The 20,427-nt window shown below is 36.7% G+C and overlaps 1 protein-coding gene across 1 annotated transcript; it reads right to left on the reverse strand.

Moving 5' to 3' along the window:
• Positions 1–1,283: 1,283 nt before the first annotated feature.
• On the reverse strand, positions 1,284–8,869 carry LOC111196963 (sodium-dependent neutral amino acid transporter B(0)AT2-like). The gene is made up of 12 exons (XM_049467375.1): positions 8,557–8,869; positions 7,424–7,717; positions 6,734–6,891; positions 6,499–6,625; positions 6,116–6,297; positions 5,341–5,451; positions 4,912–5,153; positions 4,342–4,531; positions 3,745–3,937; positions 3,453–3,612; positions 2,927–3,089; positions 1,284–2,613 (listed from the first exon to the last, which is right to left on the reverse strand). Exons 1-12 carry the CDS (start codon positions 8,564–8,566, stop codon positions 2,290–2,292), a joined length of 2,154 nt encoding a protein of 717 aa, XP_049323332.1. The 5' UTR covers positions 8,567–8,869; the 3' UTR covers positions 1,284–2,289.
• Positions 8,870–20,427: the final 11,558 nt, after the last annotated feature.

Consider the following 20,427-nt stretch of genomic DNA (forward strand, 5'->3'; position numbering starts at 1 on the left):
ACAGTTAGCATATAGCGGCTAACGTTTGTGTTTATGTAGGGAGGTAGTGTGGATTGGTACGCCGGCTAACTGGATGTGAGCTCGTGCTAGCACCAGCTAAAGGTATCTTCTTGAGTTTTTCGTTGATGGCTAGCTTTGTGAAATTGGGCTCTAGTGGCTCACAGTTACCCTGCTTTATGTTCAGGTCCTGTGTGTGTGCGTGCGTCGCTACTGACTGATCTAGGTGGCGCCTAAACTTTGGAACATGCAGGCCTGGAAGCAGCTACACGCCATCACCTCAGCTGTTTTAATTCTACTTTTATATTTTAATACCTACATAGTGATATTAGAGCCGCTGCTGTTTTGTGGGGTTTGTTTTTAAGTTGTTTGCTTTTGTTTGTGTTTTTTTTTTCTATTTGTTTTTGATGGCCTCTGGCCATATGTTTTTTTTTTTTTTTTGGTTTATAATTTGTTGGTTCTGTTTTGATATTTTTTTCTATTTTGACTTTTAATTTATTTTTAGGGATCATTTGATAATACTTTATGCTGTTTATTTTCCCTTTTCATTTGTTTGTTTTTTTTCTTTAGTGTGATTTATTTTATTTTTTGCAGTGCTTTGAATATTTTTAAGAAATCTGTCTTAGTTTTTTTTGTGCAATTTTGGCTGTGGGACATCCTCGTTATCTTGGTGGCCTGAGAATTATAAATTCTAATTGTCTCTCTTCTTTCATAGGACATATAGTGCACATAGAGTGCTTGGGGTATACTTCCTGTGGTGGGGTGCTCCAGTGGATGCTCCCTTTGTGTCTGTTCACTTGTGGTTTGGCAACCTTGACTGCTGTGGTGTAAGTTCACGTGCACTGCACTTTTGTGTGTGTCTGTTTGTTAGAGACTTAAAATACAGAGAAAGGTTATTTATTTATTATTTGTTTGCGTTGGATGCCCACAGCCGGTAGCCCAGCCTTTGGAGCTCCTTTTTCATTTCTTTTTTTCATGTTTGTTGATTTTACACTATATTAACAAATTAGTGTTCTTTTTGAGTGTGTAATTAATAACTCTTCCTGACTCTTAAGTTCACGTCTCTGTATGTTGTTCCACCTTACCAGGTGGTGTAGTTGGATTATTACTATACCACAGGCCACACATACATAATGCCCTTGAATTAGATAAGAAAATATATTCTTCAACCAGTCTTTCAGGATGTCTGGATCACTAGAAAGGTTGCATTGGTACATTTGCTTCCTGCCTTTTAAGGCACCACCCTTTTAAACATCTTCCCGAAAAAACAACAACAAACTCCAAACTGTCTGCAATAAGAGTTTTTATTAGCTTCAATCAGATTACATGAATTAACTGTTTTAAAGATTATTGAAGTCTAAGGCTGTGTATGGGTGGATTCTTCAACTGGAGAAACGGGTCCAAGCCTCTTACGAGCAGCACCACAGTGATGCCAACAGGGGCAAGAATGTGGCGACAACAGTGGCAAGGAAAAACTCCCTCATACTAAGAGGAAGAAACCTTGGGAGGAACCAAGACTCAGTAAGAGGAACCCATCCCCCTCGGGTCGACCCGGACATTACAAACAAATAACAGAACAAAAACTATAATCTAAACGTATTTCCTTTCTTAAAATATAACAAATGAGCTCTTGCAACTAATAATTATATATTAACCATTTGGCCCTGCATGCACACACCAAACCCCTGATAGAACCCACACCACACTCCACATACACACACCCCAAACCACACCACGCTCCACTCCCCATACTACACACACCCCACACCACACCACGCTCCACTCCCCATACTACACACACCCCACACCACAACACAGTCCCACACTGGCTGTAATTGGTCTCAGGGTCGTCTTGTGTAGAGCTGCTCTCCTTGCGGGAGCTGCTGATTGAAGTCATGGGTGACAGAGCTTCACTGGGAGTCTTTACCTGGAGCAGACTGACGTCATCCTCTTCATCCTCCTCCCTGGTTCGTCGCACACTCTTTCATAATGCTTTATTGTTTTAAGTAATTTTTTTATTATGAATAAAGCACATAATAATTGGTTTCTCCCAGAAGGGAGCAATGATCTATAGTTATTTGTTGCAAGAGCTCATATTGTTATCTTTAAAAAAATCCTTACAGAAATCAAATGCTACTATGCCCAAAAAAAAGTTCCTCCAATTGAAGAAGCACCCCTAAAACTATATACAGTTCAAAGCTAAACTAAAACATATTTTTAAAATATTTTTGCAGACTGTGGTCCATATATAAACTATGATTTATGTTAATTGCTGAGTGATATTTTCACTCCTCACACCACTGACTCGGTCATTTCAGTTATATCGACCACCACGTAATTGGCGCTGTCGTGGCTGTTGGTCTCAGGGTCAGTGTGCTTAGAGCTGCTCTCCTTGCGGGAGCTGCTGCTGCTGCTGGAAGTCATGGATGATGATGCTTTACCCTCTTCTTCCTCCTCCCTGGTGTGTCTCGCGCTCTCTTTCATGATGGCGTTCTTGTTTTTGATGTTGCAGTAGCGCAGACAGAAGACCACAGGCAAAGGCAGGATGGCGATTACCATCAGCGTGATGCAGACTGCCAGACCCCACGGTGGGAAGCTGAGGGATTGCTCCTGAGCCTGAGAAACAAACACACACAGAAAAAGGATTATTCTGGGAAATGCCAGCAACCTCAATCCTGAGTTGGTTTTAGTTGTTATCATGCCTTCCTGTTAAAGGCTTTTGAATATAGGAGGCATTTGCACAGACAACAGATTTATTGCACTTGTTAAGCCTTAACTGCTACTTAGTAAATTCTCTGTTCTTACAGTGCACTGAATGAGCTAAGAGCATGTGTTTGTGTATAGGAAACAGGCTATTAGTACAACAGATTGGTATAATTCTCTTAATCTAAGATTTTAAAGTTAGCATTAGAAGTGCGGCAGGACTCACCAGCTCTTGGATCCAGGCAGTGTAAGTGGGAGGGGCCAGACCCATCTGAACAAGGCTGGCAACCAGCATAGCCAGGAGCAGAAGAGGAGTGATGTACTTCCACATGTAATAATAAACACGGAACGGTCTAAAGCCCAGCATCTCCTTTAAATCCTCGTAAAATCTGAGAAAAAACAGACAGTCAGGTTTTCATGATTAAGCTCACTGCACAGTAGAGACAAATCAGTACATGACATGATTTGCTGTAAGAAGAAATGAATTTAGTAACTAGAACAAAGTTAACTCATCAGTAACTGTGTGTAACAGCTATAAAGCTGCAGCGCTGTGTCAATATTATTATAAGCTAATATATAAGAGGATTTTATCCTAACTCATTTTGGAGCACATTTTTACACTTGATGTTTAGGACTACAAATTAGTAGAAAGCAAAAATGCCTAAAGCAGACAGCAGTAATACAGTTTTTGAGTTTTTTTCAAAAACCCAATGAATCCAACTTTGTCTATATGTAAAAAATATGTAACATACCTGTCAGTTCCGTAGATCCAGGCCACAGCCACGTTTTCCAGAAATACGATGGGAAGGAGCGGCAGTGAGGCAGAGTATTCATCCATCATGGAGACAAAGTAGTTTCCTGATCGCTGAACGAACATCAAGCCAACGAAGAACGACAGGATACAGCAGCCCACTGTAAGAAGAGCGGATTAAGATGATGTGAATACAGTGTTCAATAGATTAGATTTACTGTAGTTACACTAATGTGAGATATTACACCAAACAATGCAAATTATGTGTAAATTGGCTTAGCTTTTTGACTGACCTGTGATATACTCCTTGCGGATTTTAAAAGTGTCCACAATGGGCGTGATGATACCCTCCATGTTGCCGAACATGCTGCCCAGGCCCAGACTCATCAGCATGAGGAAGAACATTACTGACCAGAAGGGTGAGCCGGGGAAGTGGGTCATGGCCTCGGTGAAAGCAATGAAGGCCAGCCCTGTACCCTGAACACCCTGAGAGATTGAGAGAGTTGGAGAGAAAGACATAATGCATGATAAATAAATTATGCACACATTTTTTACAATATTTGGGTCATAGACTATTTCAAAAACCTAATTTTATGTCTCTTTTTAGTGTATAGTGGTTTTTAGCTACACTATATAGACAAAAGTAGTGGGACACCTGTTCATTCATTGTATTTTCGTTTTAAAAAAGTCTCTACTGTCCAGTGAAGGCATTCCACTAGATTTTAAAGCATTGTCTTGAGGATATGATTGATTTTAACAAGAGAAAATTACTGAAGTCTGGATGCTGGTAATCACCATCCCACCCACCCCATTCTCCTAGGGTCAGAGTAAAGTTCAGGTACTACTATAACTGTGTCTGATGTAGAAAGGGCTATTTAACTCCTGCTTACCTGGTTCAGCTCCTCTGTAATATCACAGCTGTCTAGTCCCAGCTGAGAGAAATCGTTCTCCTTCACGCTACGAATTACTCCAATCATCTGCTGGTAATCTTCCCTGCTCACTTTACTGAAGTCGATGTGAGGCGGGATCACATCGTAACTTATCTCGGTACCCAGATAACCAACTATCTTCTGTGTGTTCCTGAAATTTAGTAAAACAAGAGAACATTTTATTGTTATTGTGACCAGTTACATGGCAATGGATTTAATCCATCATTTAAAAACACTGAACACCTGCATGTTTCATTAAAGAAAGAATATACAGTTGTAGGAGTGTTTTAGACATTTGAATATGTAAAACTATTAATTTATTCAATTTCAATAATATTTACAAAAGACTGTATCCTTAACCTTATCAGCAACTTTTGCTGCTCAACTTCCACAGCCTAATAAAAAGTGCAGTGGCTGCTAATTCTACATTTTGGTAAAATACAATAGGTTCTCATACACTTTCCTAAATTTCTAAATGCAAAACACAACAACCTTCCCCTGTATTGGCTTCAGTAAAAAGGTGGGACTTACAGCTCAACGCATTTGGTGGTCACAATGTTGGCTTTAAAGCCCAGCACTGCAAACACCACCAGCGTAGCTAATATAGACGTGAAGAAGTTGATGAACGAGACGAGCACAGCGTCGGAGTGGCAGTTGTTATCCTTCTTGTTGTAACTGGAGAAGGCGATGACTCCACCACAGCCCAGGCCCAGAGCGAAGAAGATCTGAATAGCAGCATCTCTCCACACTGTAGGATCCAGCATGATCTCAATCTGAAAAAAACACACAAACACTCTTATCAGACTGAGCCAACAACCTAAACTGTGCCTTTTAATTAAGAAATACATGTAATTGGAGCAGGGGTGCAAACATTTTGCTATTTGTAAGACATTTAGTTATTAGAGTGAGGATCTTTCACTGATTCACAGATATGGTGTCCTTGTGTATTTAGGGTCTTACCTTTGGGGTGAACATGTGGACAATTCCATCCACAGAGCCTTCCAGGAGCATGGCTCTCACCAAGAAACAGAACAGCACCAAATACGGAAACAGGGAGCTGAAGTAAACCACCTGCAGACAATCAAAGAACATATTGTTAACCGTCAGTTATTAAAAAGTTCTCCAGGAATGTGGAATTTTATCATTTTCACTATATTAAAAAACCCTGTCCACTAATTTTCATGATCCAAAGTAGTGATTTTATTTGATTTATTTTTACATTTATTATGAACTGGCACAGAAACAATTATTTTAGTCTAAATATTTTTTTTTATTTGTATCTGTGGTTTCTGATGGATTTAAAATAGGCATGACTAAATCTGATCTTTGGGCCATCTGATTGGCTTAATAACCAATCAGAGTTAAAATAAGCATGAAGTTTGTCACCTACATTTATACAGAGGACGCTTTCCTTTGCATTCAGCCTCTTAGTTTAAGATACAAAATATTTAATAATGTAAATATTTTTATATCTTTAGGCTCATTCTGGGGTATATCATTTAGTAATGAAATGAAAGATCAAATACTTTAAACCATTAAACAGGGGAGTTAAGTTTGTAGAGAACAAAAACATCATACAGAATTTCTGTTAAGGCTTGAATTTTGGAAATGCCGTTCTTAATTTTTCAGGTCTACCATTTAGCACTCAGTTTTTTTATTTAGTATTTTTTATCATTTTCTAGATTAGAAATATTTTACTGGTATCACACTTATTCACTACTGTTTTTACACTTACCTTCCCTGAAGTCTGAATGCCCTTCATCATTGACAGACACACTATTATCCATGCGCCCAGCAGACAGAGGGTCATCTTCCAGTTCAGTCCTCCACTCTCCGAGATGGAATCGGAGATGTCCAGAGCTTCACGATACCAGTAGTAGGTGGTAGCGGAGCTCTTTTCACATTCCGGCACGATGTCTGTATAACAAGAACAGTTGGTGTTAGATCTAATGTGAGCAGGATGGAGTTTGAGCTCTGCTTTAGGTCTTAAGATTGAATGGAGATTATGTATTTCACTTAATGTATTTAATGTGTTTGAATAGGTACTATTGTAACTTAATCTTTTTAAATTAACTATGTTAAAACTAATATCTCTCAACATCTTGCAAATCATCTTACATGAGCCGGTTGCATTCGTGATAAGAGGGCAGTCTTTCCAAGGCAGGGGCTCCTGAAAAGACTGGGTGAAATAGAAGATACTCCAGCCGACGATCACGTTGTAGTAGAGGGCTGCAAAGAAGCCAGCCTGCAGTTGCAGAGGACAAATAAAAAACATCATGTGAAATCCAGGTCAGGAGCACTGAATACAGCACAATATACAGCCAAATACACCGGAGCTCTGCACCAAACTCACCACAAAGCTGGCAAAGCCAATGCCTCCCAGGCGAGGGCTGATGTGGTTCCAGACCCCGATGCAGCCCCGACGGATCAGCTGCCCCACGGCAAGCTCCAGAAAGAACAGTGGGATGCCAATCAAAAGTAGTAGGATGACGTAGGGCACCAGGAATGCTCCTATGGGGGGGGGGGGAATCAGTGTTAGAAACACCTAGATTTGTCTTGTTGGTGCTAATCCCTTAAAAAGACTTTTGTTTTAATCAAAACAATATTCTGTAACTTAACTCTATCAGCACTGTTATGCAAAAACTTTGTGTCTCCATTTTATACCTATTATATATATATATATATATATATATATATAATAGGTATAAAATGGATACACAAAGTATATATATATATATATATAATAGGTATAAAATGGATACACAAAGTATATATATATATATATATATATATATATATATATATATATATATATATATATATATATATATATTTATATATATATATAATAGGTATAAAATGGATACACAAAGTATATATATATATATATATATATATATATATATATATATATGTATATATATGTATATATATGTATATATATGTATATATATGTATATGTGTGTATCTGGCAGTTGCTCTTTACATTGTCAAAATGTGATAATAGACTAATATAAATACTCTGTATAGAAGCTTGACTTACCTCCACCGTTCTTCTGACACAGGTAGGGGAACCTCCATACGTTGCCGAGTCCCACGGAGAAGCCCACCTGAGCGAGGATGTAGAGAAACTTGCTGCTCCACGCGGGTCTCTCGTCCTCATCAGTAACTGTGCCCTCCTCGGCCTGGTGCGCCGCATCCTCTGCAGGTGCACTCAGGGCCAGGGAGCTCTCATTTAAAGAGTCGGCACAGGGGTCCTCGATGGAGAGCCCGACTTCTTTAGACACCGTGACTTTGTTGTCAAGGTCTTGGCTGTCTGTAGACATTATCGTTTTACCTGTTTAGAAATAAAAAGATTAAACACGTTAAACTTCATGAACCATCGTAACTAAGGTCTAATTCACTCATCTGTTTGTCGTTTTTCATCCCTCGTTCCTTTGAACATACATAAGATAAGATCAAACTTTATATACTCCATTAGGACAGGTAACAGAGCTCTAATTTACAGACGTATAGACTCATTCTTAGCTCCTCCAACTTTGGCTGTTGCCCTGCTGAAAAATCAAGATCAAGGCCTGCTTTTGCTGGTATCGGCTTTTAGTTGGTCTTTGATGGTTAAAGTGGTCGAAAAGCTGGTTATCTAGGTGAAAACATACTTTAGACTGGCATGAAAACTAGTTAACCAGCTCTTGACCAGCTTAGTAATATTGCAGTTATTTAACCAGTTTAGCTTGGTCATACTGGTTATCTAGTTTAGTCAGGTTAATAATGCTAGACCAGCTAAACTATCAATAAAAAATGTAAACATACCCTACTGGGCCAAACCTAGGCTGGTCAATCATCTTAACCAGCTTGAGCTGACCATGCTAGATTTTTTAAAGGGTGTGCAACCTTTCTGTGTTTTTATTCAGGAAATTCTTATTTTTTAGTTCTTTCTACTTGGTGTTTTTTGTATTAACAGATTCAGACTTTGTGCAATACTAAGTCTGATGAAATATTATTCAGTGTTTAGGGCCTTTCAGTCTTGTTATTTTTGGACAGAAAAACAAATGCTACCTTATTTGGTTTGAGTGATCATTAGAGAAGGATGATTTTAGCTAGTTTGTGTTTTCCTAGACAAGAATTTAAGAAGATTAAATTTAAAATGCCTTCATGCAGTGTTTGTACAGTACTTACTAATATTCATTACGCTCAGCTCTGCTCTCTTCAGTGTTCTGAAGCCTCTGAAATGTTGTAGTGAGTTGTGATCATATTTATACTCCTGTTCGAATGACGTCACACGTTCTGACGCTGCCTTGGTGCAACCATGGCAACGAAGTTCGAATCGGTCTTGAGAGTCACGTGTGGTTTTTTCGCGTTATGTCACCAACGTGCGCCAGGTAGAAGTGCTATGGCTGCTTCCAGATTGTGGAGGAATTGAGGAGAGGAGATGAGCAGCAGGAATTTAGAGAGGGAGCAGTAATTGGGGAAATAGAAGAGCTGAGCGCTATGTTTAATAGGATGTTGATTACTGATGAACTGAGCCAATCACAATGCTCGCTTTCAGCTCACCCTAAAACTGCCCAGCCAATCACAGCTTCTTTAAGCAATCCTCACATATAGGGTCATTCTTTTAATTGTGTTAGTTGTGGATGTTTGAACCCCTGCTCATTGCAAAGAAAACATTACATTTCTAAAAAAAAAATGAATAAATTAATAATAGTCAGTTAATAATAAAATTAATAATAGTCAGTTAGATGAAATGGAAGGCTTTTATATTATTTATTTATTTATATTTATTTCATTTTATTTTATGTATCTTTTCTTATTTTATAGTTTCAGTTCATAAGAAGTGATTATATATTTTATTCTGGAATTGTGTTCTACAAACTTAAATAAATAAATTAGTTTAAATAATTATCTCATTTACAGCACAAGTGTTTAAATCACTGAACACTTTTTAAATGTTTTAAATCCCACACACCTTTATTTCATGAGTGCAGGACTTTTTTCCATTTAGGCTGAAGCTAAGTCATTTTTTGTCACAAGATCTTATTAAAACTATGGTAAAACAGTGTGTCAGACACCAAGTAGTGCATCCTGGAGTCATTAAGCTATCCGCACTTCCACAGTCATCCGCGCTTCAAATTTCGATGCGCGTATACGCGCGACATTACGGTAAACAGGCGCGCAGGCTGATGGCACGATGAAATAGCAGAGAGACTGACACTTTTTAATCGCCTACATTAATTTACAGGTACATTACGACCAGAAATGAGAAGAAAATTCACTCATCTTGCTGTAGATCTTGTGCAGTACATTATCTATTTGATATAATGCCATAAAAATTTCACCAGTTTTTAAGAAAGAGAGAGGGAGTAACTTTTGATAATACCAGTGCATTCTGAAGTGCTAATTAATTAATTAACTCTTCAGCATTTTCTAACAATGCCAAAATAGTTAAATATTTATATGAGATGCAGTCCCTTTTTTATTTGATTATAATTTCATTATAAATCCATGCCTAACACTTGTGTTGTGTTCATACTTTTGTTTCTCAGCAGGTGTTTGTGTGTTTGGTGCATGCCTAGATAGCCACCGAGTGCTGGCCCAGAGTTGGGCCTTATTCGATGTCTGACTCCTCGAAGCTGGCTGAGAGTCACCGCAATCGGCTCAGTGTATTTTTGAACGTAGGACCAGGTCTGGGCCCTCTTCTGTGTCTGACTCCTCGAAGCTGGCTGAGATTCCGTCAGCAAACTCGGCCCAGTGTCTTTTTGAACGTAGGACCAGGACTGGGCCTACTCTGGTTTCTGACTGTTCTTGAAGCTGGCTGAGATCCTGCCATCGAACTTGGTCCAGTCCCAACACTGGGCTGAATAGTCCAGAGTAAGCAAACTGCTTGTAACTGAAGGTACTTTGTCTTTTACTGTTGGTGAATTTGTTTTCTAAGAACTAGGAGGTTCAGGAACCTACAATGTTGTTCCTGCTATTTGTACTTAAAATTAATGTAAATAACCACTTTGTACATCAGTACATCTATATGATTATTATATATTATTATAGGAAACACTAATAAGAAACTCATCATTGGTTTAAATAAAGTTTTCTTTAAAAAAGAAAACAAACAGAATATGATTTGCAAAGCCTTTTTAACTCATATTCAATTGAATACACTACAAAGACAAGAAATTTAATGTTTAAACTATCTTTATTCTTTGTTGCAAATATTCACTCATTTTTAATTTGATGCCTGTAACATGTTCCAAAAAAGTTAAGACAGGGGCAACAACATTATGCATGCATTATGAAGATTAAAATACGAGAACAAAGAGCCCGGACTGTTGAGTAACTGAAGTTGTACATCAAGCATGAATGTGAAAAAATTCCACCTACAAAACTTCAACTATTAGTGTCCTTAGTTCCTAAACGCTTATTGAGTGTTGTTAAAAGGAAAGGTGATGTAACACAGTGCTGAACATAAACCTGTACCAACTTTTTTGGAACGTGCTGCAGACATCAAATTCAAAATGAGAATATATACAAAAAACAATAAAGTTTATCTGTTTGAACCATAGCTGGACAGAGCATCGTCTCTCAAAAGTGAAGCCACCACAGGTCGGGCGCCCCCTGCTGTTCGGTTTCAGAAAGCTGTGTAACCCCACCCATACCCATAGGTTTCAATGGCAAAACAGACAACTTTCAATCACGTTTTATTCTAATATACTGTAATTCTACCTCCATTATTTAAATGCAGCAGCTACTGTAACCTCTGCTTATATTGTCAAATTTTTATATCCCCACAGAATTCGATTTTTAAAACGTTATTCAGCTCTATTCAAAAAGGTGTGGTTATTGTAAAAGGGCTGGTTATGGGCGGGACCAATAAGAGACTGTCAGCTCCGCTCCTCTCTGCAGCCTGTGACCGCCAGGCAGCCCTCAGGGGCGGGTTTATTTAAATAAGTAGGCTGTCTCTCCACAGTCTTTCTCTCTCCTCTGGTCTCTACTGTGCAGACTCGGGTTTCAGGATCGCCAACATGGCGGAAGATTTTGGCTTCATTTTTACTGAATGAATGGGAACTGAGACACGACGTCCATCTTTTTTTACAGTCTCTGGTTTGAACATTACAGATCTTGTTTTGTGGATTATGAATGAGTTGAAAAGGATTTGCAAATCACTGTATTCTGTTTTTATTTATGTTTACACATCATCCTAACCTCATTGTTAGAACTAGGGTTGTATTATAGGGTTACCAATTTACACGTTATGATTTTTTTCACGTTTTTTTCTGCCACCAGCTCTATCCCCAGACAAATTAAACTATCTAATTATGTGCCTTTCAATATCTACATCAGATGCTTTTTCATTAAGACGATTCCTCCTTACAGCACCTGTAAATAATACAATTATGTTATATGAAAATCAGTTCTTATTCAACATTGTTTTGTGATAAATTATACTGTATTTAGGATTTTCACTATGCTTACACAAAAACACAGTCTTTAGATACATATCCCTGAAGGATCGCTTTGAATTAATTCCCTTCCAATTCACTTGTCCAACAGCCTTGTCAGGATGTTCCACACAGTGGCCTTTAGGTCCTTTTCCCCGATAGTTTCAAGATATGAAATATGCAGATAATAAAAAGAGTTCAGACCTTAGACAATGGTCAGATAAAAGGTAAAATCTGTTTAAAAATGCAGGTATGGATCACACAATATCCTGTACACTTTTGTACATACTAGTTTCTGTTAATAATACAGCAAATTATGAACGTAAATTTTATACACAGTGCTATGAAAAAGCATTTCCCCCTTACATATTTTTTTCTTAATTTTTGTCAGCTATTTTTAGATTATCAAACATAGATAACCTAGATTTAAAAAGCATCTTTTAAAGGATGATTTCATTTATTAATGGCAATGAACCAAACCAACCTGGTCCTATGTGAAAAATTTGTTTGATAACCTGAAAAAAGTAAGTGTGACCCAAAAAAATCTTTAAGGGGCAAATACCTTTGCATGGCACTGTACTAGTACAAAGTGCTTCTATGGCATATATAGAGTGGATAGAACAAACCGTGTAGAAACAAGAAGGCTTATTAGTTAGGATTTGTTACTGTTGTCCCACAAGGCTCACTGCATCTGTACCTCTGCCCTGAACAGATTTTGTCTTAGCTTCCTAATTCTTTTTTTTTATATGGCGGCATGACCAATCAGCATTGTGTAATTGTATAATTACAGATTGTATTCCTGCATGTCTTTCTCTGCATACTGTATTATTCACCTTTCTTTTCTTTGCTTATTTATATTTTCTGAGTAGGCTCTAAAAGCAGGTTATACCTTCTCTACACATATTTAATTGTACGCTTGTTTCTATAGATATAACTATCAACGAATGGAATCAATTTACAGTAAAAGTTTAATGTTAAATATGTTTATTGCAATCATATTTGCAAATGTAATAGTGTTATGTTTTTCCTTTTGTATGACCTGACCATTTTAAATTCAACATCACATATTCTTGGAATAAGTACTTGGAAAATTGGGCGAAAGTAGGGGCATCAACATTAAAACATATATTAATTTACCGACAATAATAAATTTGCATTTATGATTTTCCTATTTCATTTTCTGCCAATATAAAACATGAATAAGTTCATTGCTCTGAAAAGCTCCACTATTTTACTGTGTGTGTAATGTAATTTTAAACTTTTTCAAGTAAAACATTTTTGTCTCTAGTATATACTAATATACTGCATACACATATAAAACAACTTGTATGTTTTTACAAATTAGAGAAATGTTGACTAAAGCCTATTTGGTAGTAGTGAGTGTGTTTATATAAAACTGTGCTAGCTAGGTTAATAATGTACCTACACTTTTAAGGAAGTAGCAGAGTGTGCACGAAGGTATTACTGAACTCTGAAATAAACAATACAAATAAAGATTTTTTTGCATTAACTCACAGACACAGCACCATTTTATTCACATAAAAAGCTAGCTAAGCTACAAGCTAGTGACTTGTAGAGACACACAACCAGTAAGTTAACCTAGCTGACTAGCTAGCTAATGTACAGGGTCTAAACAAAAGATCTGTAGAAGCATTTAGGTTAGCTAGTAAAGACCAATTTGCTAGCTAACTACCAAACTGGTTAACTAGCAAGCCTAAATGCTTTTTGTAAAAGCTTTTAAGCTAACACCAGCAAACCAGCTAAATACCGAAACAGTACTTCTGTTCTGGCCTTGTACGCTAGCTAGTTAACAATTGAATAACATGAAATATGTGTAATGCTACTTTTGGTAATTTAGCTTCGGATAATATCACCTTGAAATGCTGCTAAGCTTAAGCCAGGCGGACACTGTGCGATTTTTTTAATCGGATGCGTTCTGGAGAGCTCAAACAGCACGTTTGAATCGTTTGTCGTGTATGAACAACGCCTGCGATTCATCTGCACACACTGTACGGTCCGACTGACCTGCTGCGACGGGGGAGCTTACACTGCACGTCTAAACGCAACCCGTAGGCGGAGCTTTCTTTGCGTACAAACTCTCGCATCAACACAACGCCTTGCAAAAGAAAGCGCTTAGCTTTGCTTATTTGTGCCCTGTTGTGCGCTGAAAGTCCACGGAAGAGACGTACATGGACTCGCAGGTGGCTGAGGCGACGTGGACTCTACGGGTTGTCCGTTTTACAGAAGGAGAGCGCATAGAAAAATGACTGCGCGTCAGGCTGCGAAAGAAACACCAGCAGCTTAAATAAAATAAAATAATTTTATTTTTTATTCTGTTTATTGTTTATGTAAAAACTGGTTTTGCAACACTGAATATTAAACAAGCAATCGGTTATTCACACTGGATACAGTCATTTACAGTGCCGCTGAGCATTAACAGTTTAAAAGGGATTAATAATATATATAAAAAATAGGAATAAAAACTGACATTTATTATAGACGAATAAAATATATACGTAAAAAAGGAAAAATAGGACCTTAAAAAAAGATCATAAAAATTGACATAAAAGGGAAAAAAATTATATCTTATGAAGATATATATTTAATGATTTGATTAATAAAAGAAGAAAAATAATTTAAATGAATAAATAAAAAATATAAAATATAAACTCATTAAAAATTCGTTTAAAATAACCCAGGCTTTCTGCAGAATAATCAAAGTTTCAGTTAGTTTCAGTTTCAAATCATGAAAACAGCTCACCAAAACCTCAAACTATACTTTATATTTGACTATATTTACTTACAGGTCCTTTGCTTGTACTTACAGGCCCTTTGCTTGTACTTACAGGCCCTTACTTATTTTTATTCAACTGAACTGAGTTCCTGTAGCCTCGCGCTGAATTCAGCTCTGCGCTGCGAAAGAGAGCGAGAGAGAGGCGCAGCGCATTTTGTCTGATTTATCTTGATTAATTATCAGTACATTTATTAGCTTTAGTAAGTTTAATAGCACTAATTTTACTACACTTCTCCGACCTTATTTATTAAAACGTTTATTTTAGAAGACAGAGGTTATTATGCGGGCAATGCCGCGCGCAATGCCACGCGCTGCGCTAAGCTGGCTTTGCGTGGCTAATATTCTGGAGCACTGGACGAGATTTTAATTAATAAATTAACATATTTATAATTTTAATAAATTTGCCCTGGCGAAAAGAAACGAATTATAAAATATAGCTTTATATTTCTGTGCATGTTTTAAGTTTTATATAATTGACGGGCAGCACCAGAGGCTGACAATGTGCTTTATTTTTCAGATATAATAGCAAAGTGAAATAAAATAAATTTATGTTTGTCAAAGATATTTTCTCTTTTAATTTTTCTTTTCAAAAACTCCAGCTATTGACTGAGAATAAGCATCTGTTGAAATTCTTAAACAGCAGAATGCCTGTGTCTGCTATATTAAGCTATAAGTCTGTGTACCGAACATAAATATAAATCCTTATAACTGACAGAAATAAATATGACTAATAATTATTTATAGTTACTGTGCAGATTTTTGGGAAAACAGGTCGTGACGTTAAGAAATCGGCCCGCAAAACAGCTCACACTGTGAGACAAGCGACCAAAATTTCTGGCATGTCAGAAATCCCTGGTCGCGTCCGACTGCTCATTCGCAGCTCCTATGGGCAATTAATCGGACATCGCTTCCCCTCTCACACTGCACGACAAACGACGCACGATCAAGCTAAAATTCGGCCCGATCATGAAATTCAGTCGCATCCGACCAGATCGGGCTTAAAATCGGGCTACAATCGCACAGTGTCCGCCTGGCTTTACTTATTTGTGCCCTGTTGTGCGCTGAAAGTCCACGGAAGAGACGTACATGGACTCGCAGGTGGCTGAGGCGACGTGGACTCTACGGGTTGTCCGTTTTACAGAAGGAGAGCGCATAGAAAAATGACTGCGCGTCAGGCTGCGAAAGAAACACCAGCAGCTTTTAAATAAAATAAAATAATTTTATTTTTTATTCTGTTTATTGTTTATGTAAAAACTGGTTTTGAAACACTGAATATTAACAAGCAATCGGTTATTCACACTGGATAGGGACCCTCATTTACAGTGCCGCTGAGCATTAACAGTTTAAAAGGGATTTAAAAAATATATAAAAAATAGAAATAAAAACTGACATTTATTATAGACGAATAAAATATATACGTAAAAAAGGAAAAATAGGACCTTAAAAAAAGATAATAAAAATTGACATAAAAGGTAAAAAATGTATATCTTATGAAGATATATATTTAATGATTTGATTAATAAAATAATAAAAATAATTAAAATGAATAAATAAAAAATATAAAATATAAACTCATTAAAAATTCGTTTAAAATAACCCAGGCTTTCTGCAGATTAATCAAAGTTTCAGTTAGTTTCAGTTTCAAATCATGAAAACAGCTCACCAAAACCTCAAACTATTCTTTATATTTGACAATATTTACTTACAGGTCCTTTGCTTGTACTTACAGGCCCTTACATGAGTCGCTTTGGACAAAAGCGTCTGCCAAATGTAATGTAATGTAATGTAATGTACTTATTTTTATTCAACTGAACTGAGTTTCTGTAGCCTCGCGCTGAATTTAGCTCCGCGCTGCGAAAGAGAGAGAGGCGCAGCGCATTTTGTCTGATTTATCTTGATTAATTATCAGTACATTTATTAGCTTTAGTTTAATAGCACTAATTTTACTACAGTTCTCCGACCTTATTTATTAAAACGTTTATTTTAGAAGACAGAGGTTATTATGCGGGCAATGAACTGGGCTGATGCGCAGGGGCACCAAGGTAAATATCATCTAGATTTATTTACACTCTAAACGATCACACACACACCGACACCCTGCTATAGTACTGCTTACAGCCGCGGGTAGTTATTTTGCTAAGGGTGATCCAAGGTGGGTGGTTTGGGGGGTGCGCGACGGTTGATTTTGGGGTCTAGAGATGCTGATCGTCCAGGGTGGTGTGTGTGTGTGTGTGTGTGTGTGTGTGTGTGTGTGTGTGTGTGTGTGTGTGTGTGTGTGTGTGTGTGATCACGTTTAGAGTGTAAATAAATCTAGATGATGAGGAGCAGCATAACTGCTGTCAGTAAGAGTATAACCAGAAAGCTATGGAGGACCAAAACTGCCAAAATTTAAAATAAATAAATAAAAACTAGTAAATCACTCAATAAAAGTAATATGGTGGATAAAAACGGTAAAAAAAAATGATTCATGTAAAAATAAATACATATACTTAAAAAGAAATGTCTTAATAAATTGTTATTTATGGATTTCTTTATTAACATTATTTAATTTTTCTTTTGATTTATTTGTTTATTTATTTACGTGACTAATTATTTCTGCATTCATTTATTTCCCAATTTATTTATTTGTGTATTCATTTATTTCCCGATTTATTTATTTCTGCATTCATTTATTTCCCGATTTATTTATTTCTGTATTCATTTATTTCCCGATTTATTTATTTCTGTATTCATTTATTTCCCGATTTTTTAATTTCTGTATTCATTTATTTCCCAATGTATTTATTTCTGTTTTTCTTGTGCTTATATTATAATGAAGGGGCGTGTTTTTCACATACCAGCTTGGCAATCAAGCCCAGAGAAAGAGGAGCTGATGTGAGTAAGTTAGAAGAGTCCAGGAGCTGAAATGTCAGGGCGAAGGTAGCTGCTTGCCTTGTGAAATGGATCAGAGTTTGTATTATAGAACTCCAAAATGTGGTTTAAGCACAACCGAATAGATATTTTTTCTAAGTTTGGTATCCAATTACTTCAAAATTATACAATAATATTCTGTGTTACTCATGTTATTAATAGTATGGAATGTGTTCTTCAAGACTGTCTTGGTGTCATTGGATAACAATTTGATTTGCTGGTTTTATAGGACTCCCACATCTGGTTAATGCACAACCGAATAGACATTTTTCCTAAGTTTGGTATCCAATTACTCCAAAATGATACAGTAATATTCTTTGTTACTCATGTCATTACTAATATGGAATGTGTTCTTCAAGACTGTCTTGGTGCCATTGGATTACAATTTGATTTGTTGGTTTTATAGGACTTTGAAATGTTGTTTATGCAAAAACAAATAGACATTTTTCCTAAGTTTGGTATCCAATTACTCCAAAATGATACAGTAATATCACTTCAAACATATATCTGGGATACACGAGAATAAGATCTCTAAGAATTTAGTGCTGTGATATGATAACCATTTGATTTGCTTATTTAATAGCTCTCCAAACATTTCCAAAACGTTACACTGTTCTACAGATAAGCAGTGGTCTTTCTGGTGTATATTTGTAGATTAGAGCTCGTTAAATCATATTTATTTAGGTGTAAAACTAGTTTCTGTTCCATTTTCAGTCTCTGCACGAGAAGCGCCAGTCTCTGCTCCTCCGGGTGCGCTGTGCACGCGGCTACCGTAAAACACGGTTTAGACGCGCACTGGAGTTTTCGGTGTAGATAGCGCGACCGAGCGTTTTTTAAGTGCAGATGGCGTGACCGCGGTTGAATTTAGACTACTGTTAGGAAAACGTTTCTTTGTACTGCATATCTAAGTATTTTTCTCTCCGTAACTGTACTACGATCACGTAAAGTATATGCTTAGTGCACCTCATTTAGGTTTGGATCCAGGCCGGAGTTTGAGTACCCCTGCGCTAGCATAACGCTAATTCAGGTTATCTTTTACATGTATTTGCCTAGCGCTCAAGAACTTGGTCTGAACGTGGCCGTTTAGTGAAAGAGATTTATAAAGATTATTTAATAAAGATCACTTAGATAGTAATACATACTCTGATCCCTTTCATCAAGGCAAGCAGCTACCTTCGCCCCGACATTTCAGCTCCTGGACTCTTCTAACTTACTTACATCAGCTCCTCTTTCTCTGGGCTTGATTGCCAAGCCGGTATGTGAAAAACACGCCCCTTCATTATAATATAAGCACAAGGAAAAATAGAAATAAATAAATTGGGAAATAAATCAATCTGGAAATAAATGAATACAGAAATAAATAAATCGGGAAATAAATGAATGCAGAAATAAAGTCATGTAAATAAATAAACAAATAAATCAAAAGAAAAATGAAATAATGTTAATAAAGAAATCCATAAAAAAACAATTTATTGAGACATTTCTTTTTAAGTATATGTATTTATTTTTACATGAATATTTTTTTTACCGTTTTTTATTTATTTATTTATTTATTTATTTTTAATTTTGGCAGTTTTGGTCCTCCATAGAAAGCATCTGTAACTGTAAATAAAAAGAAAATGTACAAAAAAAAAAAACAAACAAAAGAAATACATATTATTATTATTATTATTATTATTATTATTATTATTATTATTATTATTATATATTAATATATATATTATTCTGGTTTCCATTCCAAAAAAGTCACAAAAGTCTACTTTTATGCCTTCCTCCTGCCGGTTTAAGTACCCGAGTTCTTTTTGTAGAACAGCGGGGAACAGTCAGTTTTCCACTTTGTTAGTGCAGTGCTGGTCCATGGTCGTCTGCCGTACTTGAAGCAGTTCACAACTGTGTTCAGAGAATTAACAGGTCAGGTGCGACAGTCGTTCACCAGCACCAAAACGACTCCTCAGTGACACTGATGTAGAACAGTCAGAAAGTGACACTGGGCCAGCTGTGGGCCAGAAATAGTTTCTGCTTACGTCTCTAAACCAGCAGTGCCGACTTAGAAACGAGTCCGGGCCAAAGTCGCTGGCTGTCTGGGTCAGCATTTTCTAACAATGCCAAAAGAATTAAATATTTATATGATATGCAGTCCCTTTTTAATTACATTATAAATTCATTATAAACCCAAGCCTAACACTTGGGTGGTGTTCTTACTTTGTTTTTCAGCATGTCTTTTTCGGTTTGGTGGGTCCGCTGCATTTTGTTCGTTGAAAAATGTGTTCAGTTATATGTTGTTTTTTAGAAAGTTATCCAATTTTCTATACAATCAAGTGTATGTTTTGTCGTTTGAAACTAAATGAAATGGACCCACAGACCCAAACACCATAAAAAAGTTCAAATGAAATTTCTCATGATTTCTCATGGTTTCTCAGATTTTCCCATAATGCCACAACAGTGAAAGAGACCGTCCTATCACCCCTGCACAAATTTCAGGTATATTTTAGTTGATTTATTAATTTAGTTTATAACAGGTCCACCACAGTGTAAAAGGGGTAGTTCTAGGCTATCACCCCTTCAAGTGTGAACAAATTTAACTGTATTGTTTATTTAATATTAATAAAAAATCCATGCTTAAATGTATATTTCTCATGATTTTCCCATAACGCCACAACAGGTCCACTACCATGTGAAAAGGGTTGTTTAGGCTATCACTCCTGTAAGTATAGACACATTTTACTGCATTGCCTATTTAATATTAATTCTATATATTATTCATTCTTTTTAAATGAAATTTCAACATGACCATATTAATTTTAGTTTTTTAATCCATGTTTAAAATTAAAATTTTGGTCATTTTTTCCATCAGCTTTTGTTTGGTGTTTGGTCTGTGGGTCTTGCACTGGTGGATACTGATCTCTTACTTAA

This window comes from Astyanax mexicanus, chromosome 18 (assembly GCF_023375975.1).
Source record: "Astyanax mexicanus isolate ESR-SI-001 chromosome 18, AstMex3_surface, whole genome shotgun sequence".
NCBI classification, from domain to species: Eukaryota; Metazoa; Chordata; class Actinopteri; order Characiformes; family Acestrorhamphidae; genus Astyanax; species Astyanax mexicanus.

What these genes read in the sequence shown, in the direction of transcription:
- LOC111196963 (XM_049467375.1), bottom strand. An exon ending in ACCACCAAATGCGTTGAGCT is followed by an intron (nt 4,532 to 4,911) that starts GTAAGTCCCACC and finishes ACTAAATTTCAG; the next exon opens with GAACACACAGAAGATAGTTG. An exon ending in TGGATCTACGGAACTGACAG is followed by an intron (nt 3,090 to 3,452) that starts GTATGTTACATA and finishes GTTTTTTCTCAG; the next exon opens with ATTTTACGAGGATTTAAAGG.